This window comes from Echeneis naucrates, chromosome 16 (genome assembly GCF_900963305.1).
Source record: "Echeneis naucrates chromosome 16, fEcheNa1.1, whole genome shotgun sequence".
Taxonomy (NCBI): Eukaryota; Metazoa; Chordata; class Actinopteri; order Carangiformes; family Echeneidae; genus Echeneis; species Echeneis naucrates.
The window spans coordinates 15,612,262-15,637,461 of NC_042526.1; the positions used below are offsets into that span (position 1 = coordinate 15,612,262).

At 42.1% G+C, this 25,200-nt stretch overlaps 1 protein-coding gene across 1 annotated transcript in view; it reads right to left on the minus strand.

Annotated features, from left to right (window-relative positions):
- Positions 1-6,834: 6,834 nt before the first annotated feature.
- The window catches only part of tspan18b (tetraspanin 18b), a 30,879-nt gene continuing 12,513 nt past the window's right edge, over positions 6,835-25,200 (minus strand). The window contains exons 2-9 of the mRNA XM_029523350.1: positions 19,285-19,367; positions 11,726-11,821; positions 10,449-10,643; positions 10,082-10,156; positions 9,481-9,579; positions 9,082-9,258; positions 8,298-8,381; positions 6,835-7,740 (exon numbers count right to left, since the gene is read on the minus strand). Coding sequence (XP_029379210.1) covers positions 7,693-7,740; positions 8,298-8,381; positions 9,082-9,258; positions 9,481-9,579; positions 10,082-10,156; positions 10,449-10,643; positions 11,726-11,821; positions 19,285-19,287 — 777 coding nt within the window. The 5' untranslated portion in view covers positions 19,288-19,367 and the 3' untranslated portion in view covers positions 6,835-7,692. The remainder of the gene's footprint in view (positions 7,741-8,297; positions 8,382-9,081; positions 9,259-9,480; positions 9,580-10,081; positions 10,157-10,448; positions 10,644-11,725; positions 11,822-19,284; positions 19,368-25,200) is intronic.

Sequence of the window (25,200 nt, forward strand, 5' to 3'; positions counted from 1 at the left end):
TTCTGCCAGCATCTCCTGAACAGATTTATACAGCAGAAGGAATTCTTAAGTAACCAGCCTGTCATCACCTTTCAGCAGTGCATGAAATTGTTCCCGAGTCCACTCTCTTATTTGTCTTTTCTATATTTTTTGATTAAGTAAGTGACCACAATGAAATCCAGAGCAAAAAACATGAAGTTGCCAGTGTAAAAAGCGGGCAGTTTAAATCAGGTTAGCAACCCCAAGCGGCAGCAGGCTTTGTGCAAGGCTGCGATCGAAACTTAGATCAAGCCCCCAGTGAATCCGTCAGAGCGAGCATCTTCCCATGCCGAATCTGTGGTCAGTCTACAGTCTCCCTCCATTTTCCCATCGGCTGACAGCAGCCACCAAACAGCTGATGGCCTGCCAGCTGCCTGACAGGCATCTCTGCGGTCTATCACCATGGAAACAGCCTCACGACGGCGCACATCATTCGCTGACTCCCACTAATAAAACTTCAGTTTATTGGCGTGTGGAAATGTCTAGTGTGGCTTTTTGACATGCTAACATAAACAGAGAGGGAAAGGATTTAAAGTGGTAGTGACACAGCAGAGTAGATTTGGGCAGCGAGAGGTGAACGGTGTGGATGTAACTACTGGGTTACTGGGTTAAATCAGCATCCACACGCTGCCACAGAACAGCACAGTTGTTAAAGTAACAGGCAATATAAAAGTGCATATTCCCAGAAGCATTACATACAACTAGATTGGTTCAGTTTATAAAAGCAGCTTTTCTTTTTGTATTTACTAGACGCATATGGTGGAGCATAAAAATATTACGGATAAAACAGGCATCAGCTGCGAATGGGTATGCTGTGGCAATGGAAACACTCACCATGTTAATGCCTCTAGTTAATGCTGTGTCCATGTGCAGCCTTTTAAAGTTTAAGAGTGAACATACTGAAACCAGCAGCCTTTCCGCTGATTCACCCCTAACCCTCTTCAAGTTTGTTATCAGCCTGTGCTTCTAACCCCATCAACCTCTTCGCTCCAGAACAGCATTTTGTCTCTCTTCTCCACAATATGCTTCTTATTATGAATCTAGTCAATATGGGGGCGGCGAAGCATCCTCCTGATTTATTGAACACTCAAGTCCGGCCTTGTTCTGTGCATTTGCTCAAGAAGCCCTCCTGCTGCAGAGCTCAAAGGTCAGACACACACAACAGTTGACCTCTCATGGACTCATGTGCACTGGATCACCCCAGACCTGACTGACAGGCAGAGATGACAGCACGAAGGGAAGGCCACAGGGTGAGAAAATCTGGTGTGCAACGAGGAACTAAAAACTGCATTAGTCTCCAGCTGTGAGGACACTCTGCAACCCAGAAACATGAGGAACAAAGAACACGCGGGGAAAAAAAACAAAGAGATAACGGATGACGAACAATGCAGTGGCCTCACACAGCAACTATCATTTGGCTGAACATCGTTCTGCCTTGTTTTGTTTTTTTTTTCATACATACACACACACATATATATATATATTTTTTTTTTCCTTCTTTTTTCCCTTCTGTAAGCATAGAGCACTTTGTTTCTCACACGGGACAGCTCAGGCCATCTATTTGTAGTCATCAGTTAAATCCAAGTCCTGCAGACTGAAAACACATGCTCTACAAGTGAGTCACAGAGCGCAAGAGATCTCTCAAGACAGTGGCGATGCTCGGCCTGAGAAACGATCCATCCCTGCAGATTCATTTCTTTGCCTTTCCAGCTTTCTTCCTGCTTCACACTGGGTCGTGAGCACCACACTGCATCATAACAGCTGACTGGTCAAGTCCAAAGCCACTCATGATGTGGGGCTTGGAAGCAGTTGGCCGATTGAGTTGTTCGGCTGTTACAGTGCACTGCAGCATTCGGCCCGCTCCACGTCCTACATCTCAAACTGTTGTTGAGTGTACTTTAGAGTCTCACATTTTCACAACAGATTTTGCAGTCTCATCTCACCAGATGTGAATCATCTATCCATGGTATGGTTTCTGTTGAATGGTCCTGAGGGGTTTCTCCAGGCCTTTTAACTCCCCGCCGGACCTAACACCTTTCACACTGGATAAACACAACGCAAGGGAGAAACGCAGGATTTGTGTTAGAGTGTGGGTTATTACACACAGGAAAAGGGGACTCTCTAATTCCCCTGGGCAGCTATGCACTCATAAATCATCAAGCAATGAAAGTTTCTTTTCCAAACAGGGGGGCTAAAACAAACTGAGCACGGAGCCCAGCTGCCCCACCTCCTCCCCGCCCCAATCCTTCACTCTCTTCTCCCTTTTTTACTGGGAGGAATTTTTATGAGGAAAGAAGAGATGTAGCAGTGTAAGGCTACTCTAGAGTAAAGAGGTAAATACTACATCAATCCTTCACAGTGACCCCAAACTACAAAAACCAAACAAACATTATTTTAAGGGCTTTTACAAAAGTTCCCCCAACAGCAGCTGAATGAGCATCATTGTAACTGGTGACTTATAGAGAACCGAGGAGTGCTCTCAAAAGTAAGTTGTTCTGTGTTTGAGCTTCCGTTAAGATCTGTTAGTACAAAGAGGGTCCAAAAGCTTCTCCGGGTATTTTTCTGGTGGCCACTATAAGATGGAAAATACTGACATGATCAGAGATGCTGTGAAAGAAGTCTCACCATAAAAACTATTTATTCAACTCCAAAAGAGCAAAAATATATCTTCTATTTTTTGGTTCTGTTCATAAAATAAGGATCATCGTCGATGTGTGTGATAGAACAAATGGAAAAAAGAGAGAAAAAAAAAAAACCCTACTGTATGTCAAGACACAATCTTTGCATTAGATCTCCAGACGTTGAAGCTCAGCTGCTTTCAGTTTGATTTCATCACTCCTAATATTATTGAAGTGTCATCGTCCCACAGGTAGGGTTAGGGTTAGGGTTAGAAAAATGCCTGTCTGCTATAACGGCACCAGGAGAGTTGCTCTTCAAACTTCCTGAGATGTGACATGAGCATGCTGGAGAGAGTAAACCACTGGGATGAGGAGCTGCTCGTGGTGGCCATCAGTAACATTTAGCAGCTGTTAAATACTCAGTGTGATCCTGACCTGCACCAACACAGACACTTCAAATGGGAAGGAGAGGTGGGGGCAATGACAGGCCGACTGCTACTGGTGCTTACTTTCTGATCAGTAGGTCAAACACAAAACGCACTTTAAATACCAAAGACACACTGTTTTAATTTGAAGGCTCGGCCTCAGAGTCATGTCAAATTTGCTTTAGTCAACACTCAGCGTTTGCAGGATAAAAATGCCAGGCCCCTCGAGAGTTATTGCATCAGAGCTACTGTTGACAGAGTCATAGAAAGGGCACTGTGTAAGATAAGTGTACATATGGTGTTGTGTTTTATTAGTGTGAGAAGAAACTAAATTAATTTCTCATTTTTCTATCAAAGCGGGAATGTATGTCATTTTAAATTCCTTCATAAATGACTGCCTTCATTTAAAATAATTATGTATAAACATTTGTTGAACTCCTCATGTTTAGGCCACAAACAGCCTCATATGCACAGGTCCCTTCTTGTGAAGCTTGAGAAGAAAACGTACATTTATAAGCAGGGGGAGCCAGAGCAGGGTGTAGGAATGCTACTGCCCTCATGTGCTGAAAGACATAAATACAAGCTGTTGAGTCAGTATTGGCAAGTGAATGAGAAGATTTCAAGCAGCTTGTTGTCAGACATAAAGATGTTTAATCCTCAATGGAAAAATAACGCAGGTCATTTTCTACATCGAGGTAATAAGTAAGAATTGGAGAGAAAGCCCATAAAAAACTTGATGTTTCTTTCTGAGGGAGAAAATATTCTAGATGCTGTTGGATTCCTGTTTTTATGTTCATGTTTCAGTTCAATTATAGTCCACTTAAAATCTCCTGGAACTGTTTTGTGACTAGTCTTGATTGTTCGTGGCATATATGGCACAAAAAACAGAACTGCATATTGCTCTTTTTATTTGAGATGACTGTAATGAGCTTCAGTACATGGTAACAAGGCAAGGAAACAATGAGAGGTCACCGTGAGATTAAAGAGTACATACATCTCTGATGTCCAAAATGTGTTTCATGAGCTCGATAGGAAAACCTAGTCTTGTGTTGTGTGAAAATTATTTTAGAGCCTTTATCCTTTTTATGTCAGTTTAAATATAAAGATAGGTCTAAAATATTTGTCACCACAGTGGCAAGCAGTTAATCAGCTGGTACTTAATGCATAAAAACATATAGCTCAATATGTGGTTTGCTGTCAATGTTGCGGGTAGACCAATGACAAGAGACAGAGTAATTGTAACTGTTTCTTCACTCTGAGCAGAAGCAAGCTTCGGCTCTGTCTGCTTTGCTTTTTGTTTGACATGAGTCCCAGTTTAGCAGAGTGCAGAGTAAATGAGCCAAAAACTACATCGCTTTGTGCAACTGGTGAACTTAAGTTGTCTAACTAAAGATATACCATTTGTCAGATCGAAGACAGACCCAACATGTGCCTTTGAGAAACCTAGCCCCAGTGGGAGCGGAGTAAAATTAGAGATGGAAAGAACAATTACAAAGAGAACAATGGAAACAAACCTCAACAGAACAGTGAGAGGGAGGGAGATGTGGGGAAAGATGGCAAAAATGCCAGCCTATTAGGAGACAGGGCAAATGATGGAGGGCAACCAGGAGAGAGGCAATGAGTAACACCTGTTATCTTGACTGTGCAACCTGAGTCCTGACATCCACATGTCCACTACACTGCACACTGCCACCATTTCAGTGTTAAATATCATCCACATCCTGCCCATCACATCTTAAACTTGTTCGTTGCCCTCATGAGGGAGCTCTTTGCCAAAGCACAGACACCCTGATGAGCTCAACATGAGAGCAGAAGTGATGCACTAACCTGTCAATGATATAGTGTATTAAGTGCAATAATCCGGTTTGTTTAACATTGCAGAGTTATGTAAATAAAAGGGAAAGTTAAATATGATATGGAATTAGATACTTCATGTAGGGAGTGGGGATATTTTTACTATAACGCACAAATACTATCCATTAAATTCAGTAAAACTAGATGTCAGTTGGTGAACTGAAAATTATACTTCTTACAATTTCTATGCAATTTCTTGTTAACGCATATGTTTCTCAAATGAAATTGTCTATTAGAAAAATTTGTGATTCAGGGCTCAATCATTGAGATACTTTTATACTGCATTTCTACTAGATGAACCTTTGAGGAGGAAAATGCATTTTAAGCAGTTACCGTATTTTGGTAACTTGTGCTGTAAAACACAGACTCGTGTGAACAAATGTGGAAGTCACTGGGGATGATTATGATGTTGATGGCCTTGGCCTGTTGTGTTTCAGCCGGAGATTTTGTTGTGTTCACATGCTTCGCATCATTTGTTCTCTGCAATACAACTGTCCACTTCATTTTACACGAGCCATGTGTAAAAGCAGAATCAGTCCAGTTTTAGGATGGAAAAATTACAGTTTACCTTCAAATCAGATTAACGTTGACCTGGATTATTGCCACTTCTTTAATCCGCTGACGTCCACAGATTAACGGAATCCGGAGGGTTTTACCTTAAACTTTTTCTTTTTCTGTTTTTGGATGATTGTCCGGTAGTTTGATGCTGATTGGGATATTTATTTACGTGCTCCACTTCCTGTGCTAACGAGCCGCAGATTCGTCATTTTGACGAAAACAGGCCTGATGCGTGTCTGCAGGCGGACACATCAATATCTATATATATAATAAAGATATATCTGTGTCAGTCTGCAGACTATAGGTTGATACAAAAATAAATATACCCAGTTGTAATCCACGACGGACAAAACGGTTGATGTAAAAGGATCAACAAGCGCATATTGGAGGTATTTGCGACACGATGTTTCACTTTATGTCATAGAGATTCACCTCCAGAAACTCCTGTTTGCGTTTCCCTAGAGGTTATTTTTGTGGTGCGTTCATTATTTTCATTCAATCATTTCCTTATAAATGATCATGAGATCTCTGAGGCCTACTCAGGCAGGAACTGTTTGGATAGACGTTTTTGTCCAAATATCAGATTAATGTGAGAAGATCTACTTGTCCATTTTAATAAATGTAATTGTAGAGGAGCATGATCCTCTCAGGATAAATGATCAAATTATAATCAGGCACGATAGATATAAGCACATGTTTTAATAAATATCTGTTATCAACAAGACCTAATAAAGAGTTTTGTGTATTGCAAACGGTACCTGTTATATTTAATGTTTCTTATCGACCCACTTCCATTCATTGTCCAATCACCTTTTGTTGCAGAAGTCCCAATTACTAGATTTCTACATGCAATTTAGAAACAATGTGTTTATCTATAACCTTAACTTTTCTATATTCTATTTTTTCCACAACCAATTGTTTATTTATTATTAGTATTATTTATTTATTTACTTCTTGCAGCAAATGAATCAACCATCTCATGCATTCATGGTGAAATCAATCTCACCACCACAAAGCCTCTAAGTATGAAATGTAAAGCATTTTATTCTTATTTGGCTCATCATTGAATGAAACCGATCTTCATTTTTCAATACCCGTCAAAAAAAGAAGGTCTAAAGGAATAATTTGATAGTGAAAGAAACCAAGAACCCATTCCTCGGATGTATTATGACTGACAAATGTCTTAGTGTTATTTTTTAACCAGAAAATTGATATTTATCACCAAGCCGGAGGGAAAAAACAAACATCGTCAGAGCATAACAAGGGTATTGGCTCATATCAAATTGTAAATCTCAAATGAAAAAATTGATTGTTGAAATGTTCTGTAAATGTGAAAGCAACTGAAGAAAAACACAAGGGCAGTCATTCAGAATGCCATTTATGTCACTGACTTTTCAAGAATCTAATACAAATGCATACACATACATTTCACCACCTATGACCACATGTAACCACTACTGCAATAAACACCACCGTACAATTAGAAAAAGTATCAGAAGTTGGTTTTCAAGCTTAGGAGGGGTCATGAGGAACCAAGCTCACATGCTCACAAACTAGTTAAACACATTCAAAAAGAGCCTTCAGTTCCCACGCACGCACCCACCCACCCACACACAAACACACACACACACACACACACACACACACACACACACACACACACACACACATACACACAGCTTTTATAATACAGCATTAAAGAAGGGTGGCTGTAAAAAAGGCATGTGAAAGGAGGGAGTGTGTTACAGTATACAGTAAGTAACAGGAAAAAGGGTAACAGCCAAAGTGTACATAAAACACATTTTTACAGTTAAGCCCACTTTACTCAATATAAATATTCTTCATCCAAAAGTCAGTGCAGTGCCTTCTGCTCAGGCTTCACCTGGTCCTCATGCCCGGTCCACTTTACACCCAGTCTTTACTAGACCTGGTCCACAAATGGCTGTTCCCGCTTTCTATACAGCTCTTTTTTTACATCAGTTTGGTCTCTGATCTCCACATTTTGTATGGTTTGTATAAGTGTGTATGTGTTTTTTTGTTTTTTTTTTTCCTGTTTTTGCAACCCAGTACCTCAAAAGTCCAGCTGAGAAGTACAAGAGTTTATTTTTACTAGCTATTAGCCAATAGAAAAAAAAGATCAACAATTTTACAAGTGTCCATTTTAGTCATATCTCCTGAAATCCCTTTTTTAAAAAAAGAAGTTCACAGATGGAGCAGCTCTACTGGATTCCCCTGAAGAGACACATTGCGAAGACCATGGCAAAGAGCTGATTGAAAAAGAGGAAACAAATAACAATTAGCACTGAGAAAAAGAGACAGACTGCAAATATAAGATTATGGTATATGGCATAGATGCATGCTGTAATGATCCATAGAGTTTCTTTAACATTATATTTGTTTATGTACAATATATATATATATATATATATATATTAAAAAAGCATATAAAAACTACCTCAAAATAATGATACATGGTACAGCATTTTAGGACATTATAGGGTTTGCATTACTGCATCTTTAATGTGACATCAACAGCTTTGCTGGGTTTTGATAAGGAGAACTGTGCGAAAAGTTGAGAAAAGCCACAGTATAGAGACATTCAGTTCATGTAAATAATTTATGAAGCTGAAAAATATCCCGTCCTGTAAAACCACGTCTCTCCACTAGATGGAGATCTTGCCATACAAAGAAAATTTCAATTGCACACTATCTTCCACATACTTCCGCTTGATTAAGAACTTCTTAAATGAAAATTACCATCCCTGGAGAGGCAAATATAGATCAGCATGCATGGTGATGTCACTAAGATGACAAGCCTACATACCTCGATGGTTAACACCACAATGGCGAGTGCTCCAGCCACATAGATATACAGCTCAAAGTAGTCAACTACAGCGGAGTAACAGCCCTGTGGACACACAAAAACATGGTGCTCAGCAGAGAATCAGTAGGCTATAAACTTGCAGAATTACAGGGACAATTAAAGTAACATCATAGCTTTAATTGAGTGAGGCTTTGAACAAAGGCCTGGCTGAATGAGTGGGAAACAGGGCCTCCAACCGCACAGCCTTTTAATGAGGGTTCTTTGTGTGAATGAACAGACAGAGACTCACATTGTGGATATCTCATATTGTTCTAGTGGCTTGGAAAACAACAGGTGGAGAGTGCATTGTCCAATCAGCTTTCACTGTAATTACATTTCATTCCAAGGCTTTCTTTACAATCATGGAAGCAGGGATGTGGCTGTGCATGTGGGTGAGTGGGAAGTACTCCTAATTTCCACATATCCAAATACTTATTTTCCCCTATTTTTCCACTGATGTATCATCCACAAAAATGGAAGTTTATCCATCTATATGCAAGGCATCCTCAGATACATTCACACACTGGTTTCTCTGCACTATATCACATTGTAGGATGGTCTCCGATGACACACAAAACATGGAAAAGTACTAATCAGCCATGGAGGAGTCAGCAAGTCCCTGGATGCCATTGCTCAACTGTCTCCTGCTCTAATTAAGCCTGGAAGTGGTTTGGAAAGAGGGAGGAAAAAATGGATGGAGAGAGAGAGAGGCAGAGCGAGAGAGTGAGTAGATGTCAGAAGTTACCTTGTTATTGCGGAACATCATGCTGCCTGATAGACACTGCTCCTGGCTGATATGGGCCAGCTCCCCAGTCTGACTGGCACGCTGGCAGCAAGCTTCTGGCACCATATGATTTTGGTTGATCAGCCTGAACAGGCTGTCCTTAAAATCCTCTGGGCTGTTCACCCCACAGCAGTCAAACTCAAGGGAGGAGAGAATAGCAGAAGAAACCATTATTGCTGAGTGCCTATTTGTGCACTGGTCTGTGTTTAACTGCTTGGGCACAATAATCCAGCATGAAAATTGACCTAAATGTCTGGGATTTTATCTATAAAATATATTCCCCTGATGCCAGGCTGCGAACTGAGTTGATGAGTTGGTAAAAGCTATGCAAGCCTTTTGGCATGTGTGCCGTGGCCTTACTGTAGTCATGACAGCATTCCATGTTGAGGTGAAGACGTCCGTGTTGTTGTAGCCTTGGTAGTGTCTCTTCAGCTCCTTCGTGAAGTACTCTCTGGTCAGCTGAAGCAGCGATCAGAAAGAGCACAGGTTAGAGTCGCCACAGTGATTGTATCTGTTTCCTCTTTGGACACAAGGATCGTTTCCACAGCAATGCGTATTTGCAAGGTCTTGGAAAGTATTACAGCATATATGGAGGATGTGTTAAATTGATGGATTATGTCAATGCCAGTTTTGGGGAATTAAATTTTGGGAAGGGAATTAAAAAAACGAAATTTCTGCTTCTGCTGCAAGAATTTTGATTCCTGCTCATCATGAATCTGACTATGTTATCAGTATAAAATGATCAATCTGCAGAGCAGGAAATAGACACACAATATTGATGCCTGATTGGACGAGATAATGATTGTTACCACAAAGTGTCTGGTGAAAGAATAAGTTGGATGAATCAAAGCAGGCAGTAAATGGATTTCAGTATTTTCACACATTTTAACATTCAGTTTTCGACTTTCGTCCCTGCTGACCGCTGGAGATCAAAGGTGCAGAAAACACTGAGGCCACTTACATGTTCCCGGAATATGAAGGCCAGGATGGCAGCAGCCAACTCTGCCAAGAAGATGAGGAGGATGAGCATGAAGAACTGCAATGAAATGAAAGAGAGGGGGAAAAAAGTTCAGAGTGAGAGAGGGAGGAAAGTAGGTAGAAAAACTGCATGCTAGTCACTGAAAATCACATTTTGCAAGTCCCCGCTTTACTCAGCATTAACTATGCATGAGGCTCAAGGCACAGAGTCAAATACAGGGACATTTTGCTCTTTAGGTTTTCTGTTTCAAGTCTGACAGTCCAAACAAACCCAAAGACAGAATAATTAACATGTTTACACACAAACAAGAACAGTAACAGTACTAGATTTTAAATGTCATCTAACTCACAAAGAGGAGCAGACACTTGTTTTCACGGATAGCTCCACAGCAGCCAAGGAAGCCCAGAAGAAAGAGCATCCCTCCCATGCCCAGGATGATATAGACACCAGTGAACAACAAGGGGTTGGCTGCTACGATTTCCCTGAACCCTGTGGGGTCCACCAGTACCCACACCCCAACTCCCAAGAGGAAAGAGCCCCCTAGCTGATGAAGAAAAGGGAGAAAAAGACACTAGTTAGACAAAAACAGAAATGGGCAGAATTTTTAAAAATTAATTAGAACTCAGAGGCGAGCTGAGCGTCCCTATTGGCACATGAAACATTCAACGCCAAAGTCATATAATGGAAAATAAATTTGTGCTTTTTTTAAGGACAGTATGCCGGTAATGTGAATCTCTGAGTGGTTTGGGTGAGAGCTGAGTGAGAGATAAAAGGCTAGGTTATCTACAGAGCCACAATGCCTTGGTGGGGGTGGGTGGGTGGAGATATCTACTCTGTCTCAACTAACCCTCCACCTGCTTAAAAAATGCACAGCACTGCAGTCCCCATCCTCCCTTCCACTAAAACCCCTATCTGCAGCCACTTTGAGGTGACTCATGTGATTAAGAAAAGAAGGTAGTGAGGTATGGGGGGGGGGGCACACACAATCCCCTACTTCCATTCATAGTGAGAGACCTGAGCTTTTGCAAATGAGCACCACACAAGCTCAGACAGAGGTTGTGGGAAGAGGAGAGGGGGGTAGCCATTTTGAAAGCGTACTGTTGTGCTACACGAACAAGAAATTGCCTTAGAAAGGCAAAATGAGAACGGAGGAGAAAAGCATTGGTTGTAATCAAGGAAAGCTAACAGCCAAGTTTGCGCTTTGCTTTGCTGGTTGCATTATTACCTCAGCCCTGAACACCCCGTGTGAGTAGAGTCTAAATGGTTTGGTTGTGCTTAATAAAGCAGGAAAAGAGACAAACCTTCTTGCTCTGACCCTCCCCCACTTTAAAGGCTCAGACTAACAGGATTACCCTTGATTGTCTGATCAAGACTGATAAAGTCAGGTGCCAGTCACAAACTCCACATGGCACAGTGCGCCTCAGATGTGTGTCAGCAGACTAAAATCTAATCAACAGAGAATTTGATAGAATCAAGATTGCCTCCGTCTAATGAAATGCAAATGTGGCTCCATTAGTCAGTCGCACAGAGAGGGCAGCCAGAAGACCATCTGAAATCGTTAGATTGACACTAACTTCCGAGAGAGATAAATTAAGTGTATTTGAGAGAGAGATGAAAAATACTTACAAAGATGAGGAAATTGAAGACAAACATGAGGTACTTGATGCAGCTGAGACAGTCCCCCTCCATGGTTGTCCCCCGTGCTGAAGCCTCTCCCTGCCCCTGGGAGAAAACAGCATAAAGCGTGCCACTTAATGACTCCTGCAAAATGCTCACAGCATTCCCATTCTCCTGCACTCTGGATAGGCACTTAGATGAAACAGCCAAGAACATAAAACTCTAAAAACCTGCTCACATTGTTAATGAGTTCTGCCACTCAACATACACACAGACTTACTGTGGTTTCATCTCGATTGGTCTTATTCCAGCAAAAAAAGATTCCTGTCTTATCTCCTCAGGCGCACTGTACGACCCACACCTTCACGTCCAAGTAACTACAAGCCTAGGCTACAAACCTGACACAAGTTATCTGGTCACACGTGGTGACAACTTATATCATTTTAAAATGCACTTTCACAGTGAGATAGTCAGATTCCTTGTTAGCATTTCCTGTTTCTGAGCAGATGGGGTCCCTGAGTTCAGAGGTGCTGAGGTGGGTGTCTATCTGGGAGCATTCTAAGGATATGAGTGCTGTCTAGAGCTCCATGAGCATTAACTGGCAACGCATGGCCTTTACAATAGACCTTTTTCTTAATGTAATGAGAAGCAGGAGTCCTGTGCTCCCATCAGGCAGCCCTCTACCTGATATAAACACACTTTCCTTGATGAAGGCCTACCCTGGAAGCACTCCTGGTTAATGAGGAATGCCTCATAGAAGACAACATGAGTATCTCAGTATCCCGACCCCTGGACAGCGATATATATCTGAGGAGCACCACAAAGCCTTCATTGAAGCATTTGTTTAACCTACCGAGCTCAAACTGAACCAAATTTCCCCCTCAGGAACAACAGGGATAGTCTAAGGACCCATCTCTACACATTCTGCAAAAACTGAAGTGGAAACAATCTGTGGCACAGCTATAATTGTAGTCTCTGTGAAAGAAGAAAATAATTTTTTGAAAAAAAAAAAGCACTCTTTGCTTTGTAGTTATGATTATTAATTTGATCACCTAAAGTGATAGTCAGGATTGAGGATTGGTAACAAGCTGATTTAAAAGTGATTTCTCTGATTAATCATGAATAGGTTTACACAGCTGGGCACAAATTAAAGGGAAAACATTTTAAATGACGGCTTTTCACTTCTTTTGTCTGTACTTTGCAGCATGTCCATCAGATTTTATCTCATAAGCTTTTCCCAGGACTCTTTCCCAGGACTGATGTGCTGTCAGAGGACTCCTCTGGGTGAGCTCTGCTTCTCCGAGGCAGGGGTGAAACCCAGGTTATGATCGACGCCAGCTTTGATTCCTGTCTGTCTTTGAAGGAGCTCTGCTGTCACTCAAATTGGATTCGGCCTTGACCCTTCCACCCAAAGCGCACACAGCTGACTGAGCAATTCACACTTTCAGGAGAAATAAACCTTAACCTTGCCAAACCACTGGCTTAAACAAGCACCGTCCACTGGGCCATTGCATATTTTATTGAGAAATATGGTAACTGTGCCAGTAAGAAAGGCATAGCCCTTATCTTTTACTAGTCAGTTCTATTTTTGTTTGTGGTTTTTTTTTTTTTTTTTTTTTTTTGCAGTGGTTGGTTTTTTTGTTCTGCTTTTAATTTCAGTGTTTTTATTTTCCTTTTCCTTTTTTTTTTTGGCTCACTGTAGGCATTTGTAAGTTGCAGAGACAATAAAACTGAACAATGCTAAAGATGTGAAGGCAGTCTTTCTCTGCTGTGGGAGCGAGTTAACATAGAATGAGAACATTTCCTTCCCTCACAAGCCTGAAGGCTTTTTTTTTTTTTTTCATCTCCTCCTTTCCTCCCCAGACCCAGGACAATTGATTTAGAGCTACGGTTAAACGCCTCCTCTAAATCATAATGATATGCTTAGGTATTGATCACAGTCCTAGTGGTACTCTGAGAGCAACCAAAAGCCTCATTGCCTAAGATGGGTTTTAATTAACCCCTCCCTTTCCTAAGCCCACTGAAAGGCCTAATGAGGGCACAGGAGGTCTTAATTGAGATTTGCATACATTACAGCCTCAGAAAAAAAGCATCAGAAAGGGCCCTTTCTCATCACTCCTGCTTTCCATTGTTAGTTCTGGGCCCCTGTGAAGAGCGCAAACTGTATTTATTGGACCAGGGGATGAAAAGGTGGAACCGGGAGGGGGAGGGAAGGGGTCGGCTGGAAAAACTCTCAGGGCTCAGCTCACATCTCATTCTCCAAACAAAACGTCTGATTTCTCTTCCAGCTTTGCTCTTTTGCTCTTTGCTCGCATCTCAGGGTCAAACCAACAACCAGATCTGGAGCCAATTTTCTTTCATGCATTAATATGCATTGGATGCTTACGAATGAGGTGGACCAACCAACCCCCAAATAACAAGCCTATAGTGCAAACCGGCATCATATAAATCAACCTGCCACAGAGACCCCAGAGAAAATGCAGAGTAAACAAACATTTTTTCCCATAACTCCCATGGGATTGCAGGTCCTCATTGATCACACCCCGATTGCAAAGATCAAACCAATAAGTCTCTCTAAATATTCAGCAGAATACATTATGCAGACAAGGGAAACAGGGCTCACACCTGAGGAGCTGCAGCCTTACAACATCAACAAATTACCACAAGACTCAAGACAGTGCATCATCAGGTTTACTGCTCTGCTAAACTAGAATGCGCCAGCACAAAGAGTTGTGTGGCAATGCTTTTTTTGTTCGGAACAGCAAGCACTCATTACAAACAAGCCCAAGGAATACCGCACCACTATCACTGCGGACAATGTGTTTGTTAGCAGGAAATACCGTGCGTGTCCTAAATCTGACAATCTAAGTGGCAGGCTTTGCCCTGAGGTATCCAGTAAATGCCAGTTTCATTTACATCTGCTGCATTGCCCATTACTAACATGCAGCGTCATGTGATCCTTCTGTTTACTCCTGGTGAGGACTAATCAACAGCCAGCTTTGGCTGTGAACCCAACATGGTGGAGTTTGATAGGGAATTAATGAAAACTGATCCTAAATCAACTTCATAGTGCTGACAGAAGCCAGAGTCCTGTAATGAGGGCAAACACATCTGACCTACATTCTCAGTGCAAGGCTAAGGATTTCTGAAATGCTGCTATTGGCCTTTTTTTCATGCCTTACTTGGAAAACCAGAGGTCTGTCTGGACGGCATCTGGACGATCAACTATGTCGGTCATGTCATCTCACTGTAATTAAAAGACAAGACACAGAACTACCAATTGAAGATTCTCCACATAGAAACAGCACTATTTTAGGTGGTTCTCCTTGAGGTTGATGCTTTCGGCGCGATTAATGAAGTGAGTCCATATTGCCTGCTCCACTAGCCCCCACCAAGACAAATCGAACAGCACGACAAGGACATTTAGTCTGCTCCTCACCAAACTGTCGCCAGCCTAATAAACAGCCACTCCACTTCAACTTGAGCATGAGCCTGCATATCAAATAATCATTAATTCGGAAACCCTGCTCAGATTTTAAGGGTTGGAGCTTGACCCTTTTAAATGTCATTTACCCTCTAAATGATCACCTGTAATTGAACCCCGGGGACACCGCAAATCATCCTCTGACTCACTGATGCAGATGGAGCAGGTGTGTTTTTCCATTTACTGTATACTACTCAAAGCTCTCTCAACAGTGTGTTAATGCCATCTGACAATGACACTAAGGGGCCACACGCATGCTGCATCACCCTTTATCTCAATTAAAAACCCATTTTCATATTTCTCCATGACTTCCTAAACCAGCCACACCAAGTAAACAGCCCAAAAATCCGAATAAAGAGAGGCTCCTCTGGCAGTGAGCAGGGCTCCCCTGAGGCACACCATGTCCCTTAATGAACCTCCAATTAGAAGAGAATGAGCCCTGGGCTGTGCTGTCACACTGAGGAGCTTTGAAGTGCGCTGAATGCTAAACAGTTATAGCTGTTGCACATTCAGAAGCACTGTATGCTGCTTTTGAGGGTATACAGCTCACAGACAATAAGGAACAACCACAGAGAGAAAATGTACCAAACTAAGTCAAAGGCAACGCAGCTCACATTGTGTGGGTGTGACTCACACAGAGAGCAGAGCATCTGAACTCAGCTGGGTTAGGAAGTTCAGGAAGCTGCACCGTTCGTTGGAAAGGTCCCAGCGCTGGTTCAGTGTTCAGGAGGATTACATACAATGGTAAATCTCCAGCCCTCAGGCAAGGCTACCTTAATGAGTTTCCACAGTAAACATACAAGATTGGTGAGCATTATCAACATTCGCATATTAGAGCCAAAAAAGCAGATGAATTAGCTCTGGCCTGCAAAGCGATTTATTATTAATTCCATTGTTTTGGTATGTGCTGCAAATCTGCACAACTAAGCCTGCGAGTGGCGCTCTCCTGACCTATTCAGCTTGGAAACGAAATGAGATTGTGTGACTCCCTGAGGGCAGAAGTCCTCTGACCAGGCAGCTGACACACTCTTGAACAACAGGCTGATTAACTGGAGAAGACTCCAAGAATGAACACATGCACAGTCAGAAACACACTGACCATTTGTTGTCAACAGCACTGCGGGCCACATTCTTGACATCCCAGCTGGGCACACAGCCAGCTGTTGGTTCAGGACTAACAGTTGCTCATACTCCCACACAGTGAAATCAATTCTCTACCTCCTTAGATAAGAAACACTGAAAGGGGAAAGGGCATTGATAGCTTCTTGGTTAATTCAAGCTTCTTCTTCTTCTGTTTTGTTTTGTTTTTGTTTTTTTTTGGCTTCTATTAAGCACCACTGTGTGTGTGATCCTCGCTCACTCAAAGAAGAGATTCTCACTTAATTGTGTCGGCACCTCTATCTGGCTGAGTGACGGTACAAACTGCCTGCGCGTTGCTGGATCAATACCAGGCCCAGGCACATGGTCAATGATGCATTGATCCCCTGGAGCTCCAGCTCTTAGTGCGCTGTATGTCTGGTAGTGAGTGAATGTGGTAGCAGCACACAATGAACACATAAACACTTCTTCACTGCTGCTGCTGCCTGGTCCGACTCCGCCTGGGCTTTTCCCACTGGACGCTTTGGAGGATGAACCATTGCCTTTGGGGCTTTCCACAAAAATGAGTTACAACTCAATTCAAAACCACATGCTCAACAATTACTGTGACAACAACAGGAAGGAATTATTCACTACACCTCTACTCCCGATTCTGCCCTCTTAATATTTATATTTCCACAAAATTGTGATAATCTTTGCCAAAATCCTCTTGCTATGTCAGATTCTTGAGGAGTGGAAGCAATATCTGATCTTTTCTTGATAAAAAGGTTTATAAAACCTGATCAATAATCCCACCAACCATGCATTTCACCAGTGATGACCCTCAGGCAAGACACAATTAAAATGCTGAAGTTCTCCCTGGACCTTGTTTTAAATACTGTTCAAATCGAGGTTTCTATCTTTGGCAAATCTCCATACAAAGAAAGTTAACATCACAGATGGCCTCGGCAAAAAGTAAACAGAGATTCAAGGAAAGACAACACTTTTAGCCTCAGGGGACGAAACACAAAGGAAAGATAAAGTACACGCAGACTCGCACACATGACTGCTCTTACACACTTGAGTGTGTATTTGAACAAAACAAATGATGAAGTTGTGACTTTTTTATCGCTCAAACACAAACTGTTCTCCTTAGTACATGTTGGACTCTTTCCAGCACTCAAATAAGGAGGTGGGTCTCCACAGCAACCCAGATGTGAGGTGAGAGTGCCCTTTGTCTGAAGAGCCATGTTTGGTGTGTCCACTTAGCACCAGTTCCTTTTGGAAAACAAAGGGGAAGAGGAGCCAACACTTTGCGACGGGGAGGGGCGGGGGGGGCTTGGCCAGCCATTTGTCTAATGAATGATCACTCACACCCTGTTGCAAGGCCATATGTTAGTTTGAATACAGCAAGCTCCCCACGTAGAGGACCAAAAAGCTGCTTTATCACTCAGTGCAGCACTCAAACACACACACACACACACACACACACACTGATTTGAACCTTCTTACTCCCAGCCAAAGTTCAACGAAAGGAAAAAGAAAAGCGACTGTGTAACCTACTTTGTGTTACAGGCCGAGGATTCAAACGCAATTCAGAGATCAAAACAAAGCCTTGGGGGTAAAGCTTGTGAATGTTTGTGTTGTTGTGGGAGCTTCAGATGAAAGAGATACCCACATATATAGGCCTCACTGCAAACAAAAACATCATGGAAATAAACCAAAAGTGTGTTAATGCCTTTGCATGAGCAGTGCAGCACAAAATTCATGATTCTTTTATGGTACCTTGTAATTTGCTGCAGCGGAAGCACCTCGTACTGCATGTGGTTATTAACACACTCTGTGATTAGCAGCCAGCACAATACTGGAGCACTTGATCAAGGCCAGTTTTTGTTCCCTACAACTTGCGTTGCACTATCATTTATATTTATCGCAACAATCTGACCACAAAATTTGTTTTGACGCTTTTCGGAGCTTTCAATTGAATCACACTTCTTGTTCATCAAATGGGATTTACCCAGACACATTTGTGAATGGTAAGATTGCCACTTCCTTCTGATGAGATTGTGTTCCACCTGCCTGCTGTTTCTGCAATAAAGAATGAACTTCATTTTCAGGTTTGATTGAGAAACAAACACATGCAGACTAACCACTTCATTCTCAAGAGAGCAGCAAGTGTTCCACAAAGTTTGCTGTCAATTGGCTTTGGATGACTACACATGTAAATCTGAGCAATTTTCAAACCTTCATCATCAAATGGGATTTACCCAGACACATTTGTGAATGGTGTAAGACTGCCATTTCCTTCTGATGAGATTGTGTTCAGCTCGCCTAATGTTTCTTCAGTAAAGAATGAACTTCATTTTCAGGTTTGATTGAGAAACAAACACATGCAGACTAACCACTTCATTCTCAAGAGAGCAGCAAGTGTTCCACAAAGTTTGCCGTCAATTTGCTTTGGGTGACTATACATGTGAATTTGAGCAATTTTCAAACCTTCATTTCACTTCAACTTACACGTCACATGCGACGCGCTAATTTTTTTGTCTGGCTGGGTACATTTACCGTTATGTGCTTATGAGTGATCACAGCTGATGTGTCTGGGTCTAAATTCCCCTTTAACCTCTCAATCTATATGTGTCTGCTGCTCAGCCGTGCCTAGAATACTAATGTTACAAATGCCAATGCAAATCAGAGGCTAACAAAGCCCAGTGCTGGGCTGCTTTGATGGTTAAGGAACAAAAGAACTTTTCTGCGTTCGCAAGACCAGCTTTATGCACCGGCTCTCGCCAGCACCGTGCCTCCTGTTGACAGTGACAATGGCTTAGCGCCTGTGCTGTCAGCACCTTCCTGAAAAGAGTCTGTCAACTAGCACTGTGGTTATTTCTCTCGCTGATTTAACATGTGTCTGCCGGAGTGGAATCACTGCTGGATTTCAGCTCTTCAATGCATCGATGCTGTGGGAAGAAAACTACATAGGAGTATGTTTCACACGCACATAACGTACCATGTGTATCTGCTTGTGCCCCGTCTTTATTCGATGAAGCTGGCAACTTCTCTTTGTTTTCTCCCCTCTCCTGTTTTCATGGGCTGTTGGACAGAAGCACAGGGAAAGAAGCAAGAGGTCAGGGCTGAGCTAATGAGATGAAAAAACATCGAGGCACTGGCAAGGAGAAAAGAAAATTGGCACATTTGTCTTGGCATGTATAATTCGTTTAAGCAGAATAAGACTACGAGCTTGAAAAGCACAGAAAATAAAATTGTAGGACACGTAAAATTACATAGTTTGCATCCATTATGTATGAAGCACCCCGCTCCGAGCAGTGAGCTAATCTAAGACTGCAACATTGCTTTATCTGCCTGAACATTTCACTTCTCAGCTGGAAGGCAAAATTAACAAGGACAGAAAAAAAATTACTGCCTTTAATAGTAGAAGTTAAGGCTTGTGTTCTGGGTTGGTTACGACTTTAATTGTAACAAGGCCTGAGAATGTACACTACCAGTCAGAAGTTTGGACACACTTTCTCATTCAAATGAATAGAAAACTTTTGACTGGTAGTGTATGCATATTCGCACGCAGTTAATTATGTTTCATTAGAAGACCCAACACATTCGCATTCATCATACACTGCTGACGTGACCTTGTGCAGTGTATGAGCTTAAGTATTATTCACTGGAAGTAAAACACCTTTCCATCCACATTGCTGGCTTGCATTGTACGTCTCTAACCAAGTTTGTCTGATGAGCATAAATGCCCTTAAACTTTTTCTCGTTTTTAAACTGTTCTGCAGTGTCGCCGAGCTGAAAATAACGATATAGCAATGAGAGCCTATTAAACTGCTGATATTCCAGCCTCCATGTGCAAAAATAGTCTGCAGCACAGTTTTGACTGACAATACTTTGGAGCTGGTTTCAAAGGACTGGCACTGACAACTACAGCATCAAAAATGGCGAGAGCTGCCTACGGAGGCATGAGCAGCATGCAGCTCCTGCTGCATTAGATGGTGGAATACAGGCAGGGTATTCTCCTTGTGACAGGAGCTGTGGATGGAGAATTTCCCAGGAGTATTCTGGATGATAGAGCCAGCCACATCATCCCGCCAACACACCATATTGCCAGCAGACATCAGATTCACCAGGACGCAAAAACCAACTGACAGTGGCAGCCACAAGCTCCTCCCCCAGGCAGAACACACAGCCCTGACTGCAAAAAAGGCAATCAAAAGTTGCGAATGAAAACGGGAAATATTGAGAAGTGAAGAGATGCACTGGAACGATATTCTTCCTTATCAGAGTCTTGAATTCAGATGCTACAAAGCACAAGCTCAGGGAATTAATAACATCTCCACTGTGGCCACACATTCGTGGGGAGCCAAAGGATGTGCAGCTCGTTGAAAGAGTCATTTACAAAATATTCACCATATGGCTTGGCAAGCATATCCCCAAGCAATACAACAATGTAATCCCTTTTCATTTTGTGTCAGCCTACTACAACAGCAGCAGCAGCAGATAAGTACGTAATGATCAGCATGATTTCTGTAATCCAGTCCTGAGCAGCAGAGTGGTCAAATTTTATCCTGAAGCCTGCAGAGATAGTCTCATCTGAACTTCTGTTTAAAGAGCTATTAGCTGGTGATGATCAACAGTGTTGAGGGTCTGTTTTTTTTTTTTTTTTTTTTTAATTTTGGTTTCCATGGTACCCTATTCACGGGAAAGTGGAGCACCAATAGGATTGCAGAGCCTCATTGAATCTGTTATGGGGGTGAGAAGAGAGATCAGCACAGACGGCTGGGAAGGCACAACAATAGAACAAACCCTCGAGGGAGACTCGAAAGGCCAGGCTACCGAGGGTCCAACAAATCGGGAAACGACTCAGCACTAGAGAAAAGGTTTCATCTACATCTTCTCAACGGCCTTCCTTTTAAATAAATCTCTTGCCAACTTGTCATTGACATTTAAGCTCACGAGTTCTGTGAGCAATTCAAACATCAAGGCAGCCACTAATTGATTAGCCTCTGCAGATATTTCAGGCTCTGACATGATTGTTGCATCACCAGCATCTATCCTGTGTGGAATTCAGTAGCACATTCTACTTACATTAGACTGTAGTTATCCCTTGCAGTTCAATTCACAGCAGAAAGAGCAGAGGAAAACTAACCCTAACCAGGAAACAAGAGGTACAAAATGTTCAGACGTCGCAGCAGTACAAACCAGTTCTTTACTACCATCGCCAAAATGATGTGTTTGTCAATTTATCAGTCTGCATCTGGCCACCTTGATATTGATGGGGATGTATTCAAGGATTGTAACTTCTTGTAACAGACATTCACTGAAGCCCTCCAACATCATTTACAATTAGCCATGGATGCAAAAGTGTTGTTCTACACAAACTATTGCTGTAACATTTCAAGCATCTGATGACCTTGTGCATCCAAAATCAAAATCAAAATCAAAGCTGTCTTTGTTTTCCTTGATAAGAGTGTAATAAACTTTTTTGCTTTTTGTTTAAAGAACATGCTAGTTTGGAGCATAGCCAAGTCTTTATATGGTAAATATGCAATACTGGCTAGGGACTTGTCATTTGGGTTTTTTCTTTGCTTCCAGAAGTCTTCTCATCCTGCCTCTCATCATTGTATGGACAACCTTGGCTGTAAGGTCAGAGGTTAGACAACAGCAGGCACACAGCAACACTTCCTTTAAGGAAAGGAAGTGGACAGGAAACTGAGGGAGGAACTAACAATCCTGTAATAAGCAGCTGGGTTTGACCTGAAACAAGAGCAAACCTCTGAGTTTCAGCGTCAACATCAAATTTAGTGGAAAATAGCCTTTGGGGCCTTGTATATCCGGAGTCAAAATTTAAAAAAAATACACTTAATAAAAGGAAAATTTACAGCTCTGGAAGTCCACTCTCCCTGGAGATATTCAGCCAGATGACGGAGTCCATATACATTGTGCTCTAATATTATCGGCATAAAGAACAGGGCAATTGTCAGCCACCATATATCTCCTGAACGTCTGTTTTAATGAGGGCAATGCTGACGCAGAACTATTGCCTTAGCTCATCTGGATTTATCGATCGAACAGTGTGAGCTAACCACGAGAGATAAACTACCACTGTTGAGAAACAATCCCTACTCTGAACAGAGGGCAACGCACAACCAATCACTCACTCTTATCTCTCTGGCCAAAGCTCACCCCGTCTTCTTTGTTCTCTGCAGTGCAGTCGGCGATCTCTGGGGTTAGGCACCAAGCAAGAGTGTATTTACTCATCTGGAAGAAAATTATTCCAGCTGAAAGATGAAGATTGAACTCATTACACAGGCCTCTGTCTTCTCAGTGTTAATCGTTTTGGGATAAATGGAAACCTGATAGGAATTCAGCCCTTGGAAATATGGTCGAGGATGCTATTTTGATGCTGATGAAAAGAGACACTGTCCACCTACTTAGTAAATGAGAGGCAAATATTATCCAGGCCTCTTTTCTTTGTCGCAGGCTCCTCAGGCGTCTCACTCACCTCTGCAAAGATGCTCTCTTCAAAGTACAGTGATTAGTGTCTCATCCAGACCTTTGCAAACATCTGCAACTTTCTTTTTGCTAATTACACCACACAAATGACCCTCTGGTGACACCCAGATGAAGCACAGCACCTAAATGACTTGTTGTTCTTTTCTTTAACCCGTGCCTGTCTAATTTAATTACCTCATGCAACGCCACACTTTCACCCTACTTCCCAAGCCCTGAAGACTAGCCCCATCTCTCTGAGGAGCCAGAGGCCTGGGGGGGTGGGCACACAATACTGCTTTGAAGTTGAGCGGAGAAAGAGGAAAGACCTGTCAAATTGGGATGATGGGGCTAAGGTTGGGAGAGGGGGAGGATCAGCGTGAGGGACAGGCTAGGCTGTGAATACTGAGAGCTCACAGCCCTGTGGGACACAATTAGGAGCAAGGCTGTTTGAGATAGGGTTACAAAAACACACTGAGGATACCAGCACTGCAGCCTCCCAAGCCAAGGTAAGAGTTCATTACTACACGCTCACATGAGGCTGGGGCTGTTAAACTCTCACCAGTTTGTTCACCAACTCCCCCACCCACGGGCCCTTGGAACTGACGAACAGCCACATGATAAGCATCTCCATCCCAGCTAAATCCTAAAGCCCAGTAAAGCTTGAGAATCGTGCAGCTTACGGCTCACAGACAATCGAACTAAGAGAGGCATTGAGATGAAGATCCCAGCTGCCTGCACAAAGAGGAAGTTTGCATAGTCTTTCCCAAAGATGCTGCCCTCCGTTTGAACATCGTGAGCGCTCAAAAGACAACACACCAGATTTGCTGGTGACAGAGCAGTGAAATGTTTCGTGAAAAAGTCGTACCGAAGCTGCAACAAATGATTGCTTCAATTACTGGCATTAAGCAACACTAATCTGCTGGTCAAAAGGTTACTTATTTATTATATGTTTGAAAATCGTTCCTTTGCACATGGAAAGGTGGACATAGACCTGTTCTCTCAAAAAACAAACAAAAGATCTCATGGCATGTTAAGCAAAACTTTGCGGTTACATCGTAACAAATGATCTGTGCAGCTGATGTTTTTATTTCATTACACCTGAAACACTTTGGGGATCAGTTGTGTACTTGAACATATGGTGCCCTGCATTATATTCCATTATATTCTACACAATACACTGAAACCAGAAATATGTAGCCACTGTAAGTGACTATAAGTCAAACCAACCACTTAAACATGTGTTGAGAACATCTGCTAACAATTTCTAGGCCTCATTTCAAATTTGCTTAAAATACCACAGAGCAGTAGTTTTGTTCTATATATTTGTGGAAATCAAATTCTGTAGAAATGATCACCTCCACAAGGGCTTTACCGAGAACATTAGCTGCAACTGGGGCGATCTGTCCTTAATACGGCCACACCTTGGCCCTCATGCCTGTTTAGGACTCACGAAGCTGCTCGCTCTGCAGATAAACAATGCGGTGAGCACCCCAATGCAGTAGATGCACCAGAAGTGGAAACAGATTCTTTGTTGAATGAGAGCAGATGCAGCTTATTTTCAAAATTAAAACCAGTGGAAGGCATTTCAGTTTGGACTCCTCCACAAGTTAAACACCTCCTCGAAAAACAGCGTTTTTGATCATAAGCACATTTGCTAAATCACAGATTATTGGTTTTTTGTTAACTTCATCCTTACTTCGTGGCGACTGATCAATTGTCTTCACTTTACATTGTAATGCAGCTGAAAATCAAGAACTCTGACATAGTTTGTGTGAGTGCAAAATATGAACCCAAACAAAGAAACATAATCCTAAATTGGGTTGAGTGACAGTTGGATCTGCGCCTGGAAGTTACGACATCGGTTCAGCCAGAACTCTGAGGCCCAGGCTGTCTGGTTCCAATCGCTGATGGTTTTCAATGCATACCTCAGTGACTACACCCTAAAAAGAAAATGACTATATCCTCACAGAGCAATGAAATCAGACGATGATGGTGATTGATCGATTCCAGAACAAAATATTATCATTTTTCATTTTTAAAACAAAGAATTGTTGTTCTCAACGATGTTCAAACATGGTAACGCAGCAGCAGTGGAAAGGCTAGTTTGAAATGACACATTTACTTCCTTTGTTTATGAGCATAAACATGTGGGTTACATTACTCAACAAACGTATAAACAAACATGGACAAAGATGGTAGAGTTGCTGCGCAGTTTATTTCCGAACTCTGAAACTATTATATTTCACAACTCTGTCATGGGTATATCAACTGTTGCCATTACATCGCCAAAATAACGATCCACTAAAACTTGGTGTGGAAGAACAAGTTTTATCTGGACAAGACTCTAAAACACTTTAGAGTTTCCAACAGTGTTTCAGAGTGGTGTTCGACGAATAGCAGAAACCCAATTTCACATTTT